General features: G+C 44.4%; 1 protein-coding gene across 1 annotated transcript; it reads right to left on the reverse strand.

The window, feature by feature from the left end:
• Window positions 1-4437: 4437 nt before the first annotated feature.
• Window positions 4438-17970, reverse strand: CD247 (CD247 molecule). Its single transcript, XM_008940836.1, has 9 exons — window positions 17920-17970; window positions 15905-16016; window positions 13821-13936; window positions 11205-11258; window positions 9729-9812; window positions 8992-9027; window positions 7940-7996; window positions 5926-5964; window positions 4438-4503 (listed from the first exon to the last, which is right to left on the reverse strand). The coding sequence occupies exons 1-9, from the start codon at window positions 17968-17970 to the stop codon at window positions 4438-4440; spliced, it is 615 nt and encodes a 204-aa protein (XP_008939084.1).
• Window positions 17971-18438: the final 468 nt, after the last annotated feature.

The raw sequence follows: 18438 nt of genomic DNA on the forward strand, positions 1-18438 counted from the left end.
ATCACTGCTTGGAAGAGGCTGTCCTGTTGTGAGAAATCCCTGAAAGAAGAAGAAGCAGCTTTTCATTTCTCCTCTAGTTCCTTTTCTCTAGATTTCTTTTAGTTTTGCAGCACCACTGTGCAACTATGCATTGTATTTCTCAACCTTTTATGCTAGGTAGATGCCTGTGACTTTTTAACTTTTGGGGGGGGGATTGCAAATGGAGGAACTTTTTACATGGATCTTTTTAATCTCAGTTGATTGGGGGGTGTTTGGTTCTAGGGTCATACAAGCTCTATCCCAAAGCAAAATCCAAATGTTAATATTATTAGCCTGATGCAGATACCAAAGATAATTTCTTTCCTGCAGAACCTTAGACTTGTGTATTAAGTACGATTACCCAGCACTTGCATTAGTCTAACCTCAGTAATTCCAAAGCTTAGATGTATATTTTGGTATATTTCTGGGATATTAAAAAATTGTCGTTTAAATTCTTGTTTGTTTCAGTGTAATGCTCTTAAAGTCATAGCATGGAGATAACTGAACTTGTCCTATTCTTAGTAGTTTGAAATAATAGTATTTTTGTATGTTTTGGGTGTGTCTATGTATGTATTGACATAACAGTTTTCACTGCCTAGGTGTTCATAAATTTAAAAAAAAAAGGCAACTAAGGATTTTTAAACTGTACATAATATTCCGTGAGGAATTTCCACCAGACCGCCAATTTGGATCTCATTTTCACTGACAGCCACTCCCAACTGGGATTCTTTCTTTTATTTTAAAGAGACAGCATATTCTTTTTTTTTTTTCCCCATTGACCTGAGGTTCTTTCTCAGCATAAAGGGGTTTTCATTGTCTTTGAGGAATGGGCCAAAGAGGAAGTAGCTTGTATTTTGTTTTTAAAAAACATTTAACATGTTAGTTTGAAAACTATCCCTTTGTAGGAAGAATCAGGAGTTTAGAAACAAGCCCTGTCTTCTAAATTTGGCAAAAAAAGATGAGGATTTGTGAATGTCTGTAGCATCTGGGCAGTCCCTTTTTGCTTTGTTTCTAAGTAAGATAAATTTTTGCTCTTAATGGTTTCACTGCTCTGTGCAGCTGCCTGCTTACACTGGCTAGGAGGTTTTTTTCTCTTGCCCTTCCTTGTACACTGCATTTATACACTTCAGGTCAGCAGAACACTTGAAATTGAGGGCGATGTGGGAGTACCCGTAACCAAACACAACCCAAGCTTCCCTTGAGACTGAAATGTGAAAGTCCCACACATTTCAAAACCTTGCTGACCACACTAGAGATGAGGAGGAAGGTGAAATGCTGTCTCTTTAAAGATGTTCTTTATTATTATTATTAATTATTATTATTATTATTTTCCCAGTGGTTGCCTACAGGTAGCTGTAGGCATTGAGAGATTGTGTAGATTACAGTAAATCAGAATGAAAAGGTAGATTTTGTGTAGATGCATTTGTCTGCTGTAATTTTTTATATATATTAAACTTACTGTAATTGTACAGTTCATTTCTGTTGTAAACATCATTAAACCATTTTCCAAGTGTTTTAACACGTATGCGCTTGTTTGTATTTTTTTTAAATGTGGGAAGGGCTAATTCCCCTTCTCTCTGGTGCATCAAACTAGGCCAGAAGGTTGTTCTTGCACATTCTTTGGCCTGTCAAAATGGAGGAAAGCCCAGGGTTTTTTTGCCCTCCACTTGAAGCTTTTGCTCTACTTCTGTATTGTCAACTCCTCTCCTAAAACAAAAAACAACTTCAGTTGCTTCCTGAAGGCAAAGAGAAGATTCAGCTCACATGTATGGTGAGTGTCCCTTGAAACAAACATTGGATGTTTTTTGAAATCAAGATCTATTTATCTACAAAAAGAATAAAGATGATTCCACACTGCACCCCACCCCTCAAGAATTTCTTCCCTATTGTTTAGGGATTGGTATTTTATGACTGCCGAAACTTTTGACTTCTACATCTTGCAAATGCAGGTACCGTAATTTTAAAAAAGAAAGCTATTTTCAGTACGCTTTGTTCTTGCATCAAGAGTGGTTTGCAGTAGCCACTTTACTGCAGTTTTTTGTCTCAGCTGTTTGAGGTATCAACCAATTCTTTCCTATTTTTGTTGTCATTGCAGAAGAACAGTAAGGGATCTAGGAAATTCTTTATAAGAAACATTCCTTGCCATGCGTGGGATGTCTTGGGTTGAGTATTTTTGTCACTTAGTGTCTTTGAAATAGTCTTCAAAAGCTACAAGCACCTACTGCAGATACAGTTTCACTGATTAAGAAGTCAGGCCTCAGCCTTGTAATTTGCACTGCACCTATTTCAGCAAGTTTTTTCTGCTGCTCACCCAGTCCCTTAAGAAAGGAACACATGACCTCACCTGGTCAGTGCCCACAGCAGCAGCTCTCATCCCCACAGTCGTGCTTTAGCTCTGCTCCCGCTGCCGGGGCTGGCGGAACGAGCCCGGGTTGCAGGGCCCTTCATTCCGCTGGGCTGGTTTTGGCCTTGCCGCGTCGCTTGCAGACTTCGCTCCGCAGCTGTGTCACTGGCAAAACAGGATGCAGCAGGAGGTGAGTGTCCCTTTTATACTGGGAGCTTACAGGATTTTTCCAACATCCATCTCCCAGGATGTTTTAGAAGCTCCTGTTGGAATGCTGTCCTTCTCAGCTTGCCGAGGAGATTGCACTGTTGGTGGTGTAAATTGTCCCAGCCAGCCTGACAGCCGGGCTGTCCCTCTCCCGCAGCCCTTCACTGCACACACACATATACACGGGTCATTGGCATTAACTTTATTGATTCATCAAAAATGTATTACATTATTTGAAGTGCAGGGGCTTAAACCCTCAGTCCTGAATGAGGGCTGGCATATGGATGAAGTCCACAACCAGGCAAGAAAGACCCTCCTGATTGCTTTTCACCCAGGGTCTGGCCAGCCCTGGATGGGAACTGACTAGGAGATCACCACCAGGTGCCCCTGCCTTCAGCATTAACATCAGTATAATAGCATAAAAGCTGGCTCTGCTTGCAGTGGCATTGTAAAGCATACCTAGATAGTAGATGTACCGTGTAGGGTTTCCAGTTATCAGAAGGGCTCCCTGACTGCTGCAAGTAGATTTCCCAGTGACGGTGGGACAAGATGGAAGACCAGGACAGAAAGAAGATTAGGTATGTAAAGCAGTTAAAGCAAATCCTTGGCAATTGCTGTATGATTGGAATTGGACTGACAGCCTGGCTTATTCCTTCCCCCATAGTCTGGTTTCTGACTTGGCTTGCTCCTTTTTTTGCTGTATCATATAACCGTGAGTGAATACACAGATCTATTTATTCCTTTGGTGGTCAGCCATCTCATATCTTTCATATGTACTTTGGAATGGGATGGTGAAGTCTTTCCTATATGTAATACTTCAAACGAGACAAGCAGTCAGCAAAAGATCATCTCTCTTTGGATTGATACCTGCATCATCTTTTAAAGGTAACATGATGATAGATTGGTTTGGAAACTGGATTTATAGTGGCTTTAGAACAGTTTCCGTTGCCCAGAAGTGGTAGTCTGGGTCTGTCTGACATCAGAATTAGCATGCTGAATTGGAAGGGGTGCCTGTTCTGCAGAGAGAGATGTAGATGTTGCTAGCATTGGGTGGCAGACATTTTAGCCAAACCCTTCAGCCAAACAGGATTCTCCAGGGTGAGTTTTCCTGGCTTTTCCAGTATTGCTCCCTTTAATTAGAGCACATACTCTTTGGTTTTGTTGTAACAGGGGTATCTTCTGCCTTCTGAGAAGCCTCTTAGGCAGGTTACGTTCGTCTTGCTCAGCTCCAAGTGCTGGATGAGTGGAACTACCATTGTCTGACCTTTCCTTTGGAGCTTAGTGCTCCTTTTCTTCACACTGAACAGCTGGTGTTCAGCCTCTGTCCTTTGCTACAATAGCATCACATCAGTTTTTACAATTAAAGAAAAAAGTCATCATCTGACACTGAAGCAGTTTTTAAAAAGTGAATTTAAGGCCAAAGTTTGTCTGGCCTGTGTCAAAGAGTCTTAAGGTAAATATTACAGGAAATAACTACAGCTCTATCTTTACAAGTTCTTTAAATGCAAGGAAAACATAATTACATATCTCGATCACCCTGGAGGGCAAGTAAGAGCTACAAAACCAGCCATGTTGGTAGGCATGGCCTGGTTCCACAACATAAATCTTACAAAAATCAGCCTAATAACCACTAATATTTGAAACAACTTTACAGGTATGTACATTTTAATAGCTAAAGCTTGCAGTTACATGGTTCAGGAGTGAAGAGAGCAGGAACCAAGTCCAGATGTATTCCCTCTGTGCATTGACCAAAGCAGGCTGCTGCACTGAGAATACACGGTGCTGGTTTTGGATGAACAAGGCTTTCCCTCCTCTCCTCCCCAGAGCAGGTGGGCGTCTCTCTTGCCCATCCCCTCTGTGACTCCCACTTAGCGAGGGGGCAAAGGCTGCATTTGAAGAGCATCATAAGTGTCCTTGGTTGCTGTACTGAGTCCCTGAAAAAGAAATACAGGTGAGCAATGAGCGTGAGTGCTTAGTGTTCCCTAGATGACCAGTCAAGAACTGGGTGACGGGGGCTCAGGAGCATAATTCCAATTTTTTTAATTTTTTTTTTTCTTACAGAGGTTTTTCTCATAAGTGATTCCTTAGTCTTTGTATGGTGTCAATAGCTATGACTTACCTGAAGGCTCGATGCATCCTAACTCTTATGAACGTATGACTACCGTAACTCATCCTAACTGGTTATGCAGAGCTATAGAGTACATTTTATTTGCATATTCTTGACTATTAAGAGCTGACTGATGGTAGAGTGACCTTTGTTAACTAAATGAATAGACATCAAATCATGAACTTTGTTTTCTGGACTTCTCTTTAATTTGGAAGGGAAGTCAGATGCAAGCCTGGATAAGCTGACAGTGGGGTTTCAGATGGCTATGAACCTCGGGAAGATCCCTTTACACCCCTTCCTGCAATGCAGCAGTCTTCCTCCTGGCTGCCTGCTCTGGTGGTTACAGGTCCCAGCTGATGCTGTGGAACCAGCTACTCCAGGAGAGATACAGTAGAAGATGTGGCAGAGTTGCACATCAGCCCAGGAGGCTGCCAGAGCAGAGGTAAGTGGGGCCTCCAAGAGTGGGGATTTAGTAAGGCATGTGGTGCTTGCTTGTGAAACTTGCTTGCTTGTGCTACCTGTCACTCCTGCTATGAATATTTAGTGGCATACTCAGTACGTTGACAAGATAGTGCTTCTTAGCAGCTACCTGTGATTGTCTCAGTGGAGCAGGTTTTTTAAGAAAGGTACCATTAGCTACAAATATGCCACAAATATGACAAATATTTTTGTCATTTTGAGATGTCAGTGGCCATGTACAGGCTTCTACAGAAAGTAAAGCACCTTTTGGAACGACTATGCATGGTGGCCCAAATAGGGCCTTACTCATGGACTCCTTGCCCTCTGTAACATGTGTGCAACACTGCACCCACACCAGTGCACCCAGAGACTGGAGATGGTGACCAGTTTGTGCTCTGCAGGCTACAGTGAGACCAGCTGAACCACTGACAAATTACAACTGTGGTTTGGCAACCTGAAGGTTTCCATTTAAACTATTTGGAGACAGAACTCTGTGTGCCATCAGCTGCAGTCAAAAAGTGGTCCTCCAAGATGTAGGACTGTGGAGACAGTTCCTAACAAAGCAGCTGAACAAGTGTTCCTGCCAACTGTAGTTAGAACATGAAACCACTTTTTCAATGTACAGGCAGTGTGGCCTTTGCTCTGAATCTGAGTAACTATCCTCAGAAAGGTGCTTTGATAAGCCCTCCTTCATCATGCATCACTAACAGTGCCGTTAGATATGTTACTACAGGCTACAAAGAAGCCACGAAGACAGATGAGGGGAGAAGTTGCTGGACATGTCACCTACCTGGTAGAGACCTTCATTCCCTTTGGCTCGCCGCCTCTGCTGGTTTGGGAAAGGAAAACAAGCATAGATTAATGGGTGCTTTCCTGATTACATGGAAGGAAAGAAACCCCTGACTTCCCCCATCCTGTACTGAGGGTCAGCCGCTGTGCTCAGCCTGGACACCCTCCATGCAGGTGGGAAAGCACCTGCTAAGTCTGGACCAGCCGAGACATGCTGCAAACAGCTGTGAAGGAGAAAATTGCAAGGGCTGGAAATAAAAGGAAATTATTTTGCTTTGCTCACATATTTTCCTGTCATGCTGTCAATGCTGCTATTTCTTTGATTTACTGTAGGTAATAGAGATTTGGCAGTGCTTCTACAGACACCAATTGCTTTATGAGTTGAAGGCACACCTGGAAGAAATGGGGCTGTATTTTTTTGACCTGCTACATGTCAGCTGGTGTCTGAGGAACTCTGCCCTCTTTTTGGACAGATGTGGGTAGATGAGTAAATTCTCCAGCACACATTTTGTAAGCTCTCTAGAACTACAGATAAGGCTATCTGAAGACAAAGTCATGCAGGATTCAGTAAAATAGGTTCTGGGACTGTCAGGGTACAAGTAGAGCACGGAAACCAGGCCGCTCAGAGCAGACAGGTACAAAGAAAAGCCTTCTCCTTGAGCCGGCTTGCTACTGCATCCCCAGGGTTACGGGGAGCTGCCAGGCACAGCAGCCATGTGGTGTGCTCTCACCTCCAGGTGAGAAGCAGAGATGGCAGAGCTGACAGCTGGCCGGGTGGAGGCTGGCATGTGAAGCCCACAGCTTGTCATAGCTGCCCTACAACAGGAGAGCTCTGACTGTATCACAAACACGTGCCAAGGGGGAGAGGTGCCTGTTAAATGATCGTGTGTGCATATGTGCATATATATATATATATATATATGGATGCATGTATGTATCTCTATATTTAGAATGAGGCAAGGGGTTTGTGTTCCTGTCCCACCGGTAACAGAAGCATTCATAAAAACATGGTGCAACTTTAAAAACCCATACCTCGCAAACTGAGCTTCACTATGACAGAGGGACATCAGAATAAAAAAAAGGGAAGGGACTGAAAGCTGGTGTTGCTTTAGTATTTCTCAACACACTAAACTTTATTTTGAAATGACCCTTTTTCCATGATTCAAAGGGAATTGAAGGGTTATATATAAGACACTGACATAAAATAGAACCTGTGTAGGTCACAGCAATTTTTCATTTTGCCATAAACAGTGTGCCCAGATGGTTTGTTTTCAACACAAGCTTCCTTCCCCCAGCAGTTTGTGCACCGAGCTAAACCTACACATTTGCTGCTAGCTTGAGACATAACTCATGTGTTCCCATTTAAACATTTTAGAGGGGAGGTGGAGGAAAGAGAATGTTTTCCCCCGTCTTGCCCCTGTCTGAAGACAGGCACAAGGAGGAGCTTGCAAAGGCTTCCTTGTGCCTGTAAAGCATACCAGCCTCAACAGGCCACAGAGGGGAAACCATGAACCTCCAGCTATGAACTGCTCTGGAGGAATGGGCTCAACTAATGTGAGTTGCTGGGCTACAGATGTTGCAGTGCTCGAAACCAGACTCTTCTTTCAAGTATTCCTCACCCATACCTCACCCCCTGCCTCCTCAGCTGGGGCAGCTGTCAGAATTTTTCTCTCCGAAAGCTGAAATTTCTTCTCTTGATACTATTCAATCTGCCCAGGGACACTGCTGGTGTACAGGCTGTATTTTAATACCAGTGGGACAAAGCTTACTGTCTGATCTCCTCCTTGGTTTATGGCTACTACAACACTACTGCTACGGGCCTTGTTTACTCCTGCACCAAACACGCTGGTTACTACAGGAAGTAGGTAACTGCTTTCAGCTGTGCCTGTGGCTACTGTGCAGTGCAGGGACCTCCTTGTGCAGGGCAGCTATGTGCAGCTGGGGCTACTGCTCTGTAACGGAGCAGCAGTGAAGGATTTTTCATCCTAGGCTTTCACCAGGAAAGTAGGACTCACCTCTCCCTTCATTCCGATTTCACTGTATGCCTCACCCATCTTGTCCTTCTGCAGTGACTGCAAGCAGAGAGGAGGGAAAAGTCAGCATGCTGCTACTAGAAGAGCTAAGGCAGCCCCTGAGTGACTGCACTCCAAGCCTGTGCTTCTGTGGCTGCCTTGCCTTTAAAATGTCAATATGTTCCAGAGAGGAAGGGACAGTGGTGGGACTTGGCTGATGTGCATTTAAGGAGATTCTATACATGGTCACATCTGCTTAGTATTTCAATACCATCTCAACTCCAAACACTTAAACGAATATAACTCCACCCTCAGCCAAATCATTTATCTGGACTGGCACCAGATAATACAATCAAAGCTCTCCAAAACCAAGCTTTATGCAACATTTGGTCAGGAGACAAACCCAAACGTGCGGCTCGGGCCCAGAGAAAAGGGTTTAACACTGCAGGTGAAGGTTAAGAAAGAGGAGCTCTTCCATCAGGGGAAGCAGTACCCAAATGCTGTGATCAGAGCATCTGATTCAGGAATGATGAAGGCCAGTCTTGGAAATGAGCTCATTTCTCAACACGCACTGAACACCCAGAAAGACTCAAGTTAAGACATGAGCATTGGCATTTGTGTACTGCTCCTTTGGAGCACAGACTGCAACATTTGGCCAGAGCTAAAGCAATTAAATCAGGAGGTTCCTAAGCAGCCACTCTTGGATGCACCAGCATTTGGCCTTTGTCAGAAAGGGAACAGAGAGACTGGAGAAAAAAGCACATAAAATACTATAGCATCAGCCACATGGGATGAAAATGGTTAGTCAGTAATGGCTGACATCAAGGAATCAGCAAGTATCTTGATCTGAATTATTTTCCCCATCTGCCAAAGTTTTTCTCCTATCATGGAAAGCAGAATGGAAATTTTCTAGCAAAAGGAGGGGGTACAAGGGAAGTGAAGTCTTTGTTAAGTTTGAACCAAAATTGGAATTAACTAGGGGGAGAAAAGCCTCCAGTGAAACAAAAACGCCTATTTCCACCCCTCCTTCTCTCCCTCCAGCATTGTCTACTCACAGTGTAGACGGTGTCCTGCGGGTTCTTTCTTCTCTGCTGTAAAACAAAAGAAGAAAGTTGCCCATGTGTTGCACCACCAGCATCTCCCACCACCTGTGCATTTGCTCTAAAGCACAACTACTGCTTTGTGGATGTGCTGTGCCTGTTACAGCCCATCTTGCCTCCACCCATAAGGCTGTTAAGACAACTTGGTCTTTGGAAAATTAATTTAATTGTAATAATTGATAAAAGTTAGCCTTTCTCTGCTCAGTCCTTACAGCTGTTACCTGCAGGCAAGCCCTACAAGCCAATGCAGAAGGTTTCCCCTCCCTTTTCCTTTGAAACTGTTGGGCTCTGCAGCACGAACAGGTTTTTTGGCTGCTGCTTTACTTTGTTGGCACTTGTTTGGTGGCATCACGTGCAGCAAGCTCTCGTGAAACACCCACTCCTGCCTTGACTTCTCCACATCCGCCCCAAGGCTGGGTGTCACTTCCTATTCTGGGTGGCTGCAAGCTCTCGGAAAAGTGAAGGGGTGGCACGAGGGGCAAAGATCAAAGGGTCGAGGGGGACTTTTACTCTTGTCCCCGCTACGCTGCCAGCCACCCGAGCTGTTGCACAGATCTTGCCATTCCCTCTCCAGGAAGGCACTGTTGCTTAGCAAATGTGTGGTGACTGCCAGCATGTTTAAACAGCAGTTAGACATGAGAAGGAAGGAACCTGATTGAAAGAAAAAAGGTGCATGCGTGGCAGAAAGTTACCTGATGTCTCCCACCCAGCTCAGGGTCTGCACCTCTCTTTGCCCCCAGAACATCATATTCATCTCTTTGTCCACGAGACAGTTTCTGAAACAAGAAAGCAAGAACCAGTGATGGGAATGATGATCATGAGAAACCAGATCTTGACTTAAGAAGGAGAAGAAAGGGAACCCAGCTCGGTGTCCAACTTTAAAAGTACTGTAATTGAACTAGAAATTATTTTTACCTGTTAATGCAACCGTCAACAAAAATGTCTACAATTAAGCCATGGAAATTATAAAGAATGGTCTGTGCAGCACTAAACTGCAAGCCATTGCACCAAGAACCATTCTTAAGTAGAAATTAGTTGAAAATGAGAGTACGAGGGGGAAGGACTCTGACTTTCATGCTTTCTTTCCCACTGGTGGGTGAAGATCTATGAGCTTGACTTTACTTGCAGAGCAACTTGTCTAGATTCGCATCAAGAAGTTGCAGAAATTTTATGCCCAATGTATTTCTTAGCTGGGAAAGGTTACCTTGGGAGAGGGCAAAGGAGAGATTCCAGGTCAGAATTACACAGCTGACAGAGTGCTGCTGAAAATGTGACAGACAACACCTTAAACTGAATAAAATGCATTGGCGTTCATCCCTTACACAGTTAAACAGTAGAACTCATCACAGGATGTGGCTATGGTCAAAAGCATAAAAGGAAAAAAAATTAAAATCAAAAGATAACTAGACGAAACAAAAATAGCTAGAGTTTAATACTGCCATGAGTAAGCAATTTAGCTAGGAAGGATAGACAGGATCTTGTCTCTGTCCTGAAGAGCTATCTGATACTGGCTACAGTCAGGGCTCTGATATGATCTGGTGCAACAGGTTTCGCCGTGGGTCAACAGGAAAGCTCAGGAATGAAGACAGATGGACGATGATGACTCAGGTTCCACACCCTTGGCAATGCAAGAGCTACAGTCACCAAAAGTCAACAACCCAGCATTCCTGGGCACTTGCCCTTTCTTCAGTCCCCACCTCTCCTGTGGGTCGCCCAAGGAGGGGCGATGGGTGAGAGCTGCTAGCCAGCTTCAGAAGGCTGGGTGAGAAATCATGGCGCGTCCATCCCATGTAACAGCTGGGTGGCTGCGCGCACACACGGACACAGGGGCAGCTCCCGCAGGCGTGTTACACGATGCAGCACATAGAGTGCTGCCTCTGACATGGTCTGGGTTCCTGGTGTGCCTTCAGCTCAGGGGATCAAATCAGGAACCTACAGCACATACATCGATCTGGCATCCAGCCAGATAAGTGACAACAGAAGCTGCCTGTACCAGGTTTTGTCTTTCCTCCTTACAAATGCTGTGCTGCACGCTTGGGTACGGCGCTTTCATTAGCTGCGTCATCCAAGGTTTTTCTGATCCACAGGCAATCTGCTACCTGCAAGTGCCCCAGAAGGCCCGTCTGCATAGCACATTTGAAAACAAACAAAAGCCAGCAATTACTTACATTATACACATCCTCCTGGCCTGGTTGCAGCTGTAGTTTGGAGGCCTGGCTAAGCTGGAAGAAAGCATACAGTGAGCAGAGAGACAGTGGCTCTGTTCAGTCCTCTTGTTCCCACTCTCCTACAAGCTACTCTCATCAGAAACAAGGCAACCCATAAGCAGCCATCCATGGCACCTATGGGGCTAGGGGCAATACAAGCCACCACTTCTCTGGCATTTATACCCACATGACAGGTTCCTCTCAGCAGCCAGGTCATTTTACTTGCATATAATAGCAGTTTCACAGCTGCTCAAAGCATCTGAGTTTCGCGGGGTTCCTCCCCACACACACTGATTTTGCATTCCTATTCCATTCATATCATAATTCTGTGCTATCAAAGGCAGCTCCATCAGGCTATAAAATCATAATTGCAGCCTGTGTTAAGAAAAATCTGCTAAAAGCACTCCCCAAGACCCCAGTCCTCCGGCAAAAGTGCTGCCTGCAAAGCTCCTGGGCATCCTCAACTTCAGCAGGCACAGGGAATCCCCGTGCCCCTCAAGGAGTGGTGTCCGGCTTGTGGGGCTGTGGTGCCACCACAATAAGATGGCATGAGTGGCAACTAATGAGCAGGTAAAGGGTTTCCTTTCCGTAGCTACTCTTTGGCTCAGCTCCTCATTACAATTGCTAAGCCAAACCATCAGGTAAAAAGGAGAAGTTTTTGATCCGTGACAGCTACGTTCCAGTCTTTAAAAAAAAAGTGTCACACTACATTCTGTGTTGTTTTAGCTTTCTTGAGTTATTATTGTATGTTAAATTCTTTGTTAAAAGTAACTTTCTAGCTCGATTTGTATTTAGCATAAACTTGATTTTTTTTTTAATTACTTTTGTAGTAATTACAAGTTATCTACTCCACCTCTTTCCCCATGAAGGTGCCATTATTGTCCCTGAATCTGTGGCCAGACCAGTAATTTCCCAAACACTTAACCTAAGTTTCTTGCAACAGAGTCGAAATGTTCACATGTGCTTTGGCCATGTGCTCTGTCAATAAAAAGCTCACAACAGAGATGAGGTTGTGCCCTTGGCAAAAGCCTCCACAAACAATTCTTCTGGCCAGGAGGCAAGATGAGAGATACAACAGACTTATAAAACGGTCCCAGGTTTGGGACAAGACAAAGAATTCTCAGAAAATGTCCCACCAACTTCCTGGTGCCTTTATGGTGGCGCTTCAGCTGCAATGCCTCTGCTGCTTTTGGCTGCGAAACTCCAGCATAATCACAGGCACGGCTCTCCCCTTCCTTCTGCTGCCCACCCTCACGGAGCAGCTTCCTTGCTGTGGTTGAGCACTACCCTCTCACCAGCAAGCAGCTAGGCACACCGGGAGCACACCGAGTGCTCCCAGACATAAAGGTGAGGGATACTGCCTCTGACCAGGATCCATTTCCAGCTCCAGCCCTGCCCCTGCAGGAAGCCCCAGCAGGAGGAACTTTACTGGTTTCTGCCCCTGCAGCAGCACGCTTCAGACTTGCTCTGGGTGGGTGAGGAAGAGCAGCTGGCAAACACACCACACCTGCAGCAGCTCCCTCTTCCAGGCTCATGGTTTTCCAGGGATGCTTTGCTGAGTCCTCCTCAACTGTTGTGCTTTTGCCCCACACCAGGTGAGGTGCAGATCTCCTGCTGGTGGCTCAAAAAGCCTTCTAGTCCTAGGGCAGGACATTCATCTGTAGTCAGGATTTACACTGGCAACAGCCACAGTTTCTCCTTCACCATTACAGAGTTCTGCTCGTTTCCTTCAAATGTCTCTCTCTCTCTGGGTTCAACACTGGCTTTGCAGTCCTGAGAGAAGATCTCACTGCAGAGCTGATAGGGCACCACCAGCATCACCCTACCAGGGCTCCTGCCAGTGATCTCATCCACTGCCTGGTGAGAAGCAAGCCAAGCTCCTGCATGCAGCAAGCGTTTGCTGCTGGGAGGCTGAGCCAGATGTACCAACAGCAGCTGGGATATCTTTTCACCTGCTACGTGCCTGGAAACATGCATGCCTCCACATTACTTTAGCTTCTTCCACAGAAGTGCAGTAAAGCCATTAAGTATTTTTCCAGATGCTGAATAGCTGCAGGATGGTCACAATAGCTCATCAAGCTGCATCCCCCTGACTCCTCTCCTGTGGTTATTTGGGTTATAAAATTTGCATTATCACACTCACAGCATCAAAGATGTCTGACTCAAGACATTTTAAGACATCCTTCACAAGCTGGGCATTTATCCTGAATTTTCTCTGTACACCCTCCTCTTTTTCCAAAGATAAAGCAGCAGAAGAAGCCACATCACTGTTGATAAGGAATTTCCCAGCTAGAAGATCCATAAACTCTCACTGTATCCCTAAGTGTAGTGTCAAAACACTCTCATATACTCTCCGCCCCTCATGAACCTTCAGAAAGTACTTCTACAGATTGCTCAGGCTGGCACCAAAACAGAAGGAAAGTTAAAAAATACAAAAGAGCAAGGAAAAAAAAATTAAAATAATTAAAAAAAAGCCTTAGTCTAAGAGACATGCTTCCTCTCCAACCCCACTTTCCAACTCAGCCCAGTTTGTTTGAATGACCAAAGCTAAATGCATCAGTGTTTGGATAGACTGACCTTTGCTTTCACAAAAAGGGCTGTCATGATGATTGCGTAAATGAAGAGGAATCCATCCAGTAAGTAGCAGAGTCTTGGGTCTGTCAGTCCAAGAACTGGTACAGCATCTGTACAGAAGCATCAGATACATAGCAGTCAAGGCCATTTGTATCACTGGTTGCTTGACAACATACACGTGGCAGTGTTGCATAGCACTTCATGAAAAAATAACCAGTAGGAGGGCAGTGCTGTCCATTTGCAAAGGAGGTGAAAATCAGAATAAGAATCATAGGATTAATTAGGTTGGAAGGGACCACTGCAGGTCCAACCTCCTCCCTAAACAGCATCAAGTTAGACCAGGTTGTCCAGGACCCCAGCCGTCTGAGTTAGAGCATCTCCCAAGGACAGAAATGTTTGCAGCCTCCCTCAACCAATACAGGACATTTTTCCCAGAGATTTCCACTCGCAGATTCTGAGCTCTGCTCCTGCAGCTCACAGGCACAGGTTAGGCAGCAAGCATAGGATCTGCATGGAGACAACCGAGGATCACTAACACCACACTCACTGCAAGGAAGATTCACACAGAGCACTTGTTTTCTGGGAAAACCCAACAGCATCCCCTGCAGGGATACATTACTGGTTATGGAATCCTGCATCAACTAAAACTAGTGTGTGTGAGAGAGAATACATCCATTTGGACAAAATTTTAGGGAAGGGCTACTCAGGACAAGATTTTGTGTTAAATGTAAAGAAAGACTGACACCACTACAGCTGGCTGGAGACCCAGGCTGAAATTGCTACTCTACTTTATTCAGGAGAGGAGTTTGAAGATGCAATTCCATAATCCACATGATAGATTTTAACTGTAAAGCCGCAGTGTCTTCTCTGTGAGGGTTCTCTTGGGATTCTTGGAGACCGTTAATTGTGAGAAGGCAACTATGGGCAGGAGAGACAGCTTTTTAAACCTAGATGTCAGGGCATACCCATGAGACATCCTGATGTGCTTTTGGTTTGAGAGGCAGGTTTTAAATCTGAATTTCCTGCATAGGAACCTCAATTGACTGCCTCTTTTTGAATGGATCACCCCCAGAAGATTTTTTGTTTTAAAAAAGGTGTTAAAACTTTTCTGAAGGGAGAAAAATCTACTACTGCTCTAATCAAGAGCTCAATAAAATTGTTACTCAGATGACATTTATGTTCGTTTCCTAGTCAACATTGTATATGTTTATATTCTGACTGCACCAAGCCAGGCAAAATAAAGCTGTTTTTCAGCAGCTAAAACTGATGAAGCTGCCCCTGTACCAGTTTGTAAACACAGAGTAAGTTCATAAATGTAGCTTAAGAAAAATCAAAGCAATTCAGGTCAAGAAGCCTAAGTAACTATAAATCAAATATGTATCTCCAGGTCCACCCCCAAAGGAAAAGCTATATTGTATAGTTATTAAAAAGAAAAAAAATCAAAATCACTTAAAGTTTTACTCTGAGACATGTTTTGTACAAAGAATTGGAGTGAGTTCAAAAGAGAAAGACAAGAACGATCAAGAGCCTGTGAAGCACTTCAAAGCAGATAAATTGAAAAGAATTGGCAGGCTTCATCTCCTTCCTAGGGTGAACAAAGCACAGCAATTCTTATTAAACACAGGTGTTGGAGGGTAATTGAACCACTCAGTGCAGTGCTTCAAGGTGCTGAATTCCTCCAGTGCTGAAAGCGGGACCATTCCGTGTGCTGGGGTTTCTCCCTGGCCCATCAGGCTGCACTGATGATTTCATTTAGAAGAAACTTGCATGTGACATTCAGCCAGCACATGTTCCCCAGAAAGTGAGGAAGTCTCCTTCACAGGAATAAAGGTAATGATGTCGAGCAGCTCAAGTATGCAATTTGTATAAAGGATGACTGAAAAGCTGTGCCTGGATACTTGGTAATGCTATTGTAGACTCTCAAGGAGATGATGATATAATCACTGTTCCCTACTGAGAGCCTAATGCAGCCAGAAAAAAAAATAAAAAATAATTTAAAAAAAAAAAAAAAAACAAAAAAAAAAAAAAAAAAAAAAAAACAAACAAAGAGTAAATTTGTTTTCTTGTCTGAAATAGGATTTTTTGTTTTAATTGTGTGTTTAGAAACAAACTGATGGAAATAAATAAGGTCTGAGATCTTATAGTGGTTTTCCTTCTTCCCCTCCTATTTCTACTGTTTTCAAAATAAGGTTCAAAGCACTTTATAAACAATAACCTTCACCACATTTTTTTTCAGGATTATTAAACCTTATATACATGGGGAAAGTGGAGACAGAGAGATTAAGTTACTTGCCTGACATTGTCTATTAAACCAACAAACAAGCTGAGATGAGCTTCCTAGAGTTTTTCTTCTAAACAGTGACAGGACATTTTACACCAGAGTTGGTTCAGCACAAAACCAGCTTGAATCACATCAGATTTGGTAGCTAAAATGCAGCATCACGAGGTACAGCTGTAGAGTAGCCAGAGGTAATTTGTTTCTAGCTGCTTTCAGGCAGTGCAGCAGCCTGCCCCAGCATACCCTGGCCTCGAGCTGGAGTTCACACTGTCATCTCAAGCCCAGTATTTCTCCAGCACTAATAAACCCCCAGCCCAGGAGGATTTCAAGTAGGAGACACAGAGGACTGTGGAGGAAAAGTCAAGAATGCAAGGGATTTAGCTGTAGCTCTGTGTCAGCCCATGGTCAGAGCCCCCCAGCTGCCTGTGTGGTGCTTATCTGGGGCAGCCTGGCTGTCGGGCACACCAACTAATGGATGTTCAGTGGGGAAATTCTGCTGGACATAGTCTGGCTGTGATGGTTCCTGGAAAAATATGTATTGAGACAAGGATAAAGCCCAACATTTAGAAACAAACCAAGAAAACGGATTAGTTCATGGCTTTTCCTTCCTTAATATGTCTGATTTCTGTATTCTTTAAAAAAAAAAAAAAAAAAAAACCTAACGTGGTACAAAGCACTTTCTAATTAATAACCTTTGCAATAGCTTTCTGGATTAGAAAGTTAGGGAGATAAAAAGATGAAAGATTAAAAAACCTATTGAAACAAAGGTCAAAGAGTTATGAAGTGTAATGAACAAGCAGCAGTTAGCATCTGTTCAAGTGAACAGGATCAGTTTAGGCTTTTAAATCGCTAGAGGAGGGGTTACTGCCTCTTTAGTATCTGCATGACATGCACAAACAGAAGGCCAGTCCCTTAGGCACCACCAAAATGTACTCTTTGTCCCTCACCAGCCCTGAGCTGTGGTTTGGGAGGCTGAGGCCAAGGTTGCACTGCTGATGGTGGGAGCTGGGTAGAGCCAAGCCTGCCAGGCTTGCGGGAGCAGTCACACACAGCTGCCTCACACAAAGCAAATCACAAGTAATAAACATTTCACTAGTAATTCCCACTCTGTTAAACTTACAGATTAGCCAGTGTCTACTGTAAGTGGCACAGCATCTTTTCAATATTCACATACCAGTGTTGTACCAGTCCAAATTTCAGCAGCCCAGTAAAATTCAGCAGGGTTTTAAGGCAAGATGGCTAAGTACAGGCACAGCTAATGTCAAGTCACAGACTGCCAGGGAATACAGCTACATTGCATTGTAAATGTGACAAGCTTACTGCTCAAACAGCATCACTCTCTCCAGGCATCAAAGAGGAGTTGAGTCACAAATCAACATCTGGGCACACAAATACATACAGGCTTAATGATGAGGTCAAAATGGTGTTCTTTCTCTGGAGGGAAGCAAGCTCTGAAGGAATAACAGTTGAAGGTTTGCACTTACTCTTGCTCACTGAGTGCTCCTATGCAATCAGCTGCACAGTTAGATCTCACATTGCATAGCAGGGGTGACATTTACTCATAGACCACCAGGACACTAAAGAAAAATAGAAACAAACTTTGCCTGTTACAGCATTAGGCAATTACTTTTTTTTCTTTTCTTTGCTTTTAGGAGATTGTACAGGAGAAGCTATGGACAGCTTTGTACAAGGAGCTGACACAGGCTAAGGACTGGCAGAGCCATAGAAGATGAGGCAGCAGGAAAGAAGACTGAGTCAGTAATGGGAGCACGGCTGCATTTCGTGACAAGGTTGATAACCTTCTCAATCCCAAACCCCAGATACCTGCCACCACACGTGGGACTCTACCAAGCCGCACTTCTGCTGCTGAGACATTTCGTTCCAGTACTTCCTCCTTCCAAAGCCTGGACTTTTGTTCTCTTTTTCTTCTCTTAGACTCTGCGGCCTTTTACAAAAACCAATTCATACCAACAGCTAGCAACAAGCGACTGAGAAAAAAAAACTTCTATCAACAGGAGCAGCAGCCCCAATAGCTGAAGAAGAGGAAGCCTGGGGGCCAGCGAGGGAGGCCATCCCACGCCCTGCGGCTTCAGAGAGTGGTTTCAACCCCCCAGCTCAGGTCCAGCACCAGCTTGCTTGCATGTGCCTGTGGTTTTATTTCCAGCCACCTGCCCACCTGCTGGCCGCTCCCCTGCTCCAGCTCAGAGAGAGACGAGGAGTCCTAAAACCCATGTCCAGACACATCCACCCTGCTCCAAAACGTGGAACCATTGGCAGGTGCTGCACTCCAAGGCTGCCCGGGGCCTTGTCCACAGGTTGGCCCCCATTGCCGGCTCAATGTAG

Source organism: Merops nubicus, unplaced genomic scaffold (genome assembly GCF_000691845.1).
Source record: "Merops nubicus isolate BGI_N331 unplaced genomic scaffold, ASM69184v1 scaffold7580, whole genome shotgun sequence".
NCBI lineage: Eukaryota > Metazoa > Chordata > Aves > Coraciiformes > Meropidae > Merops > Merops nubicus.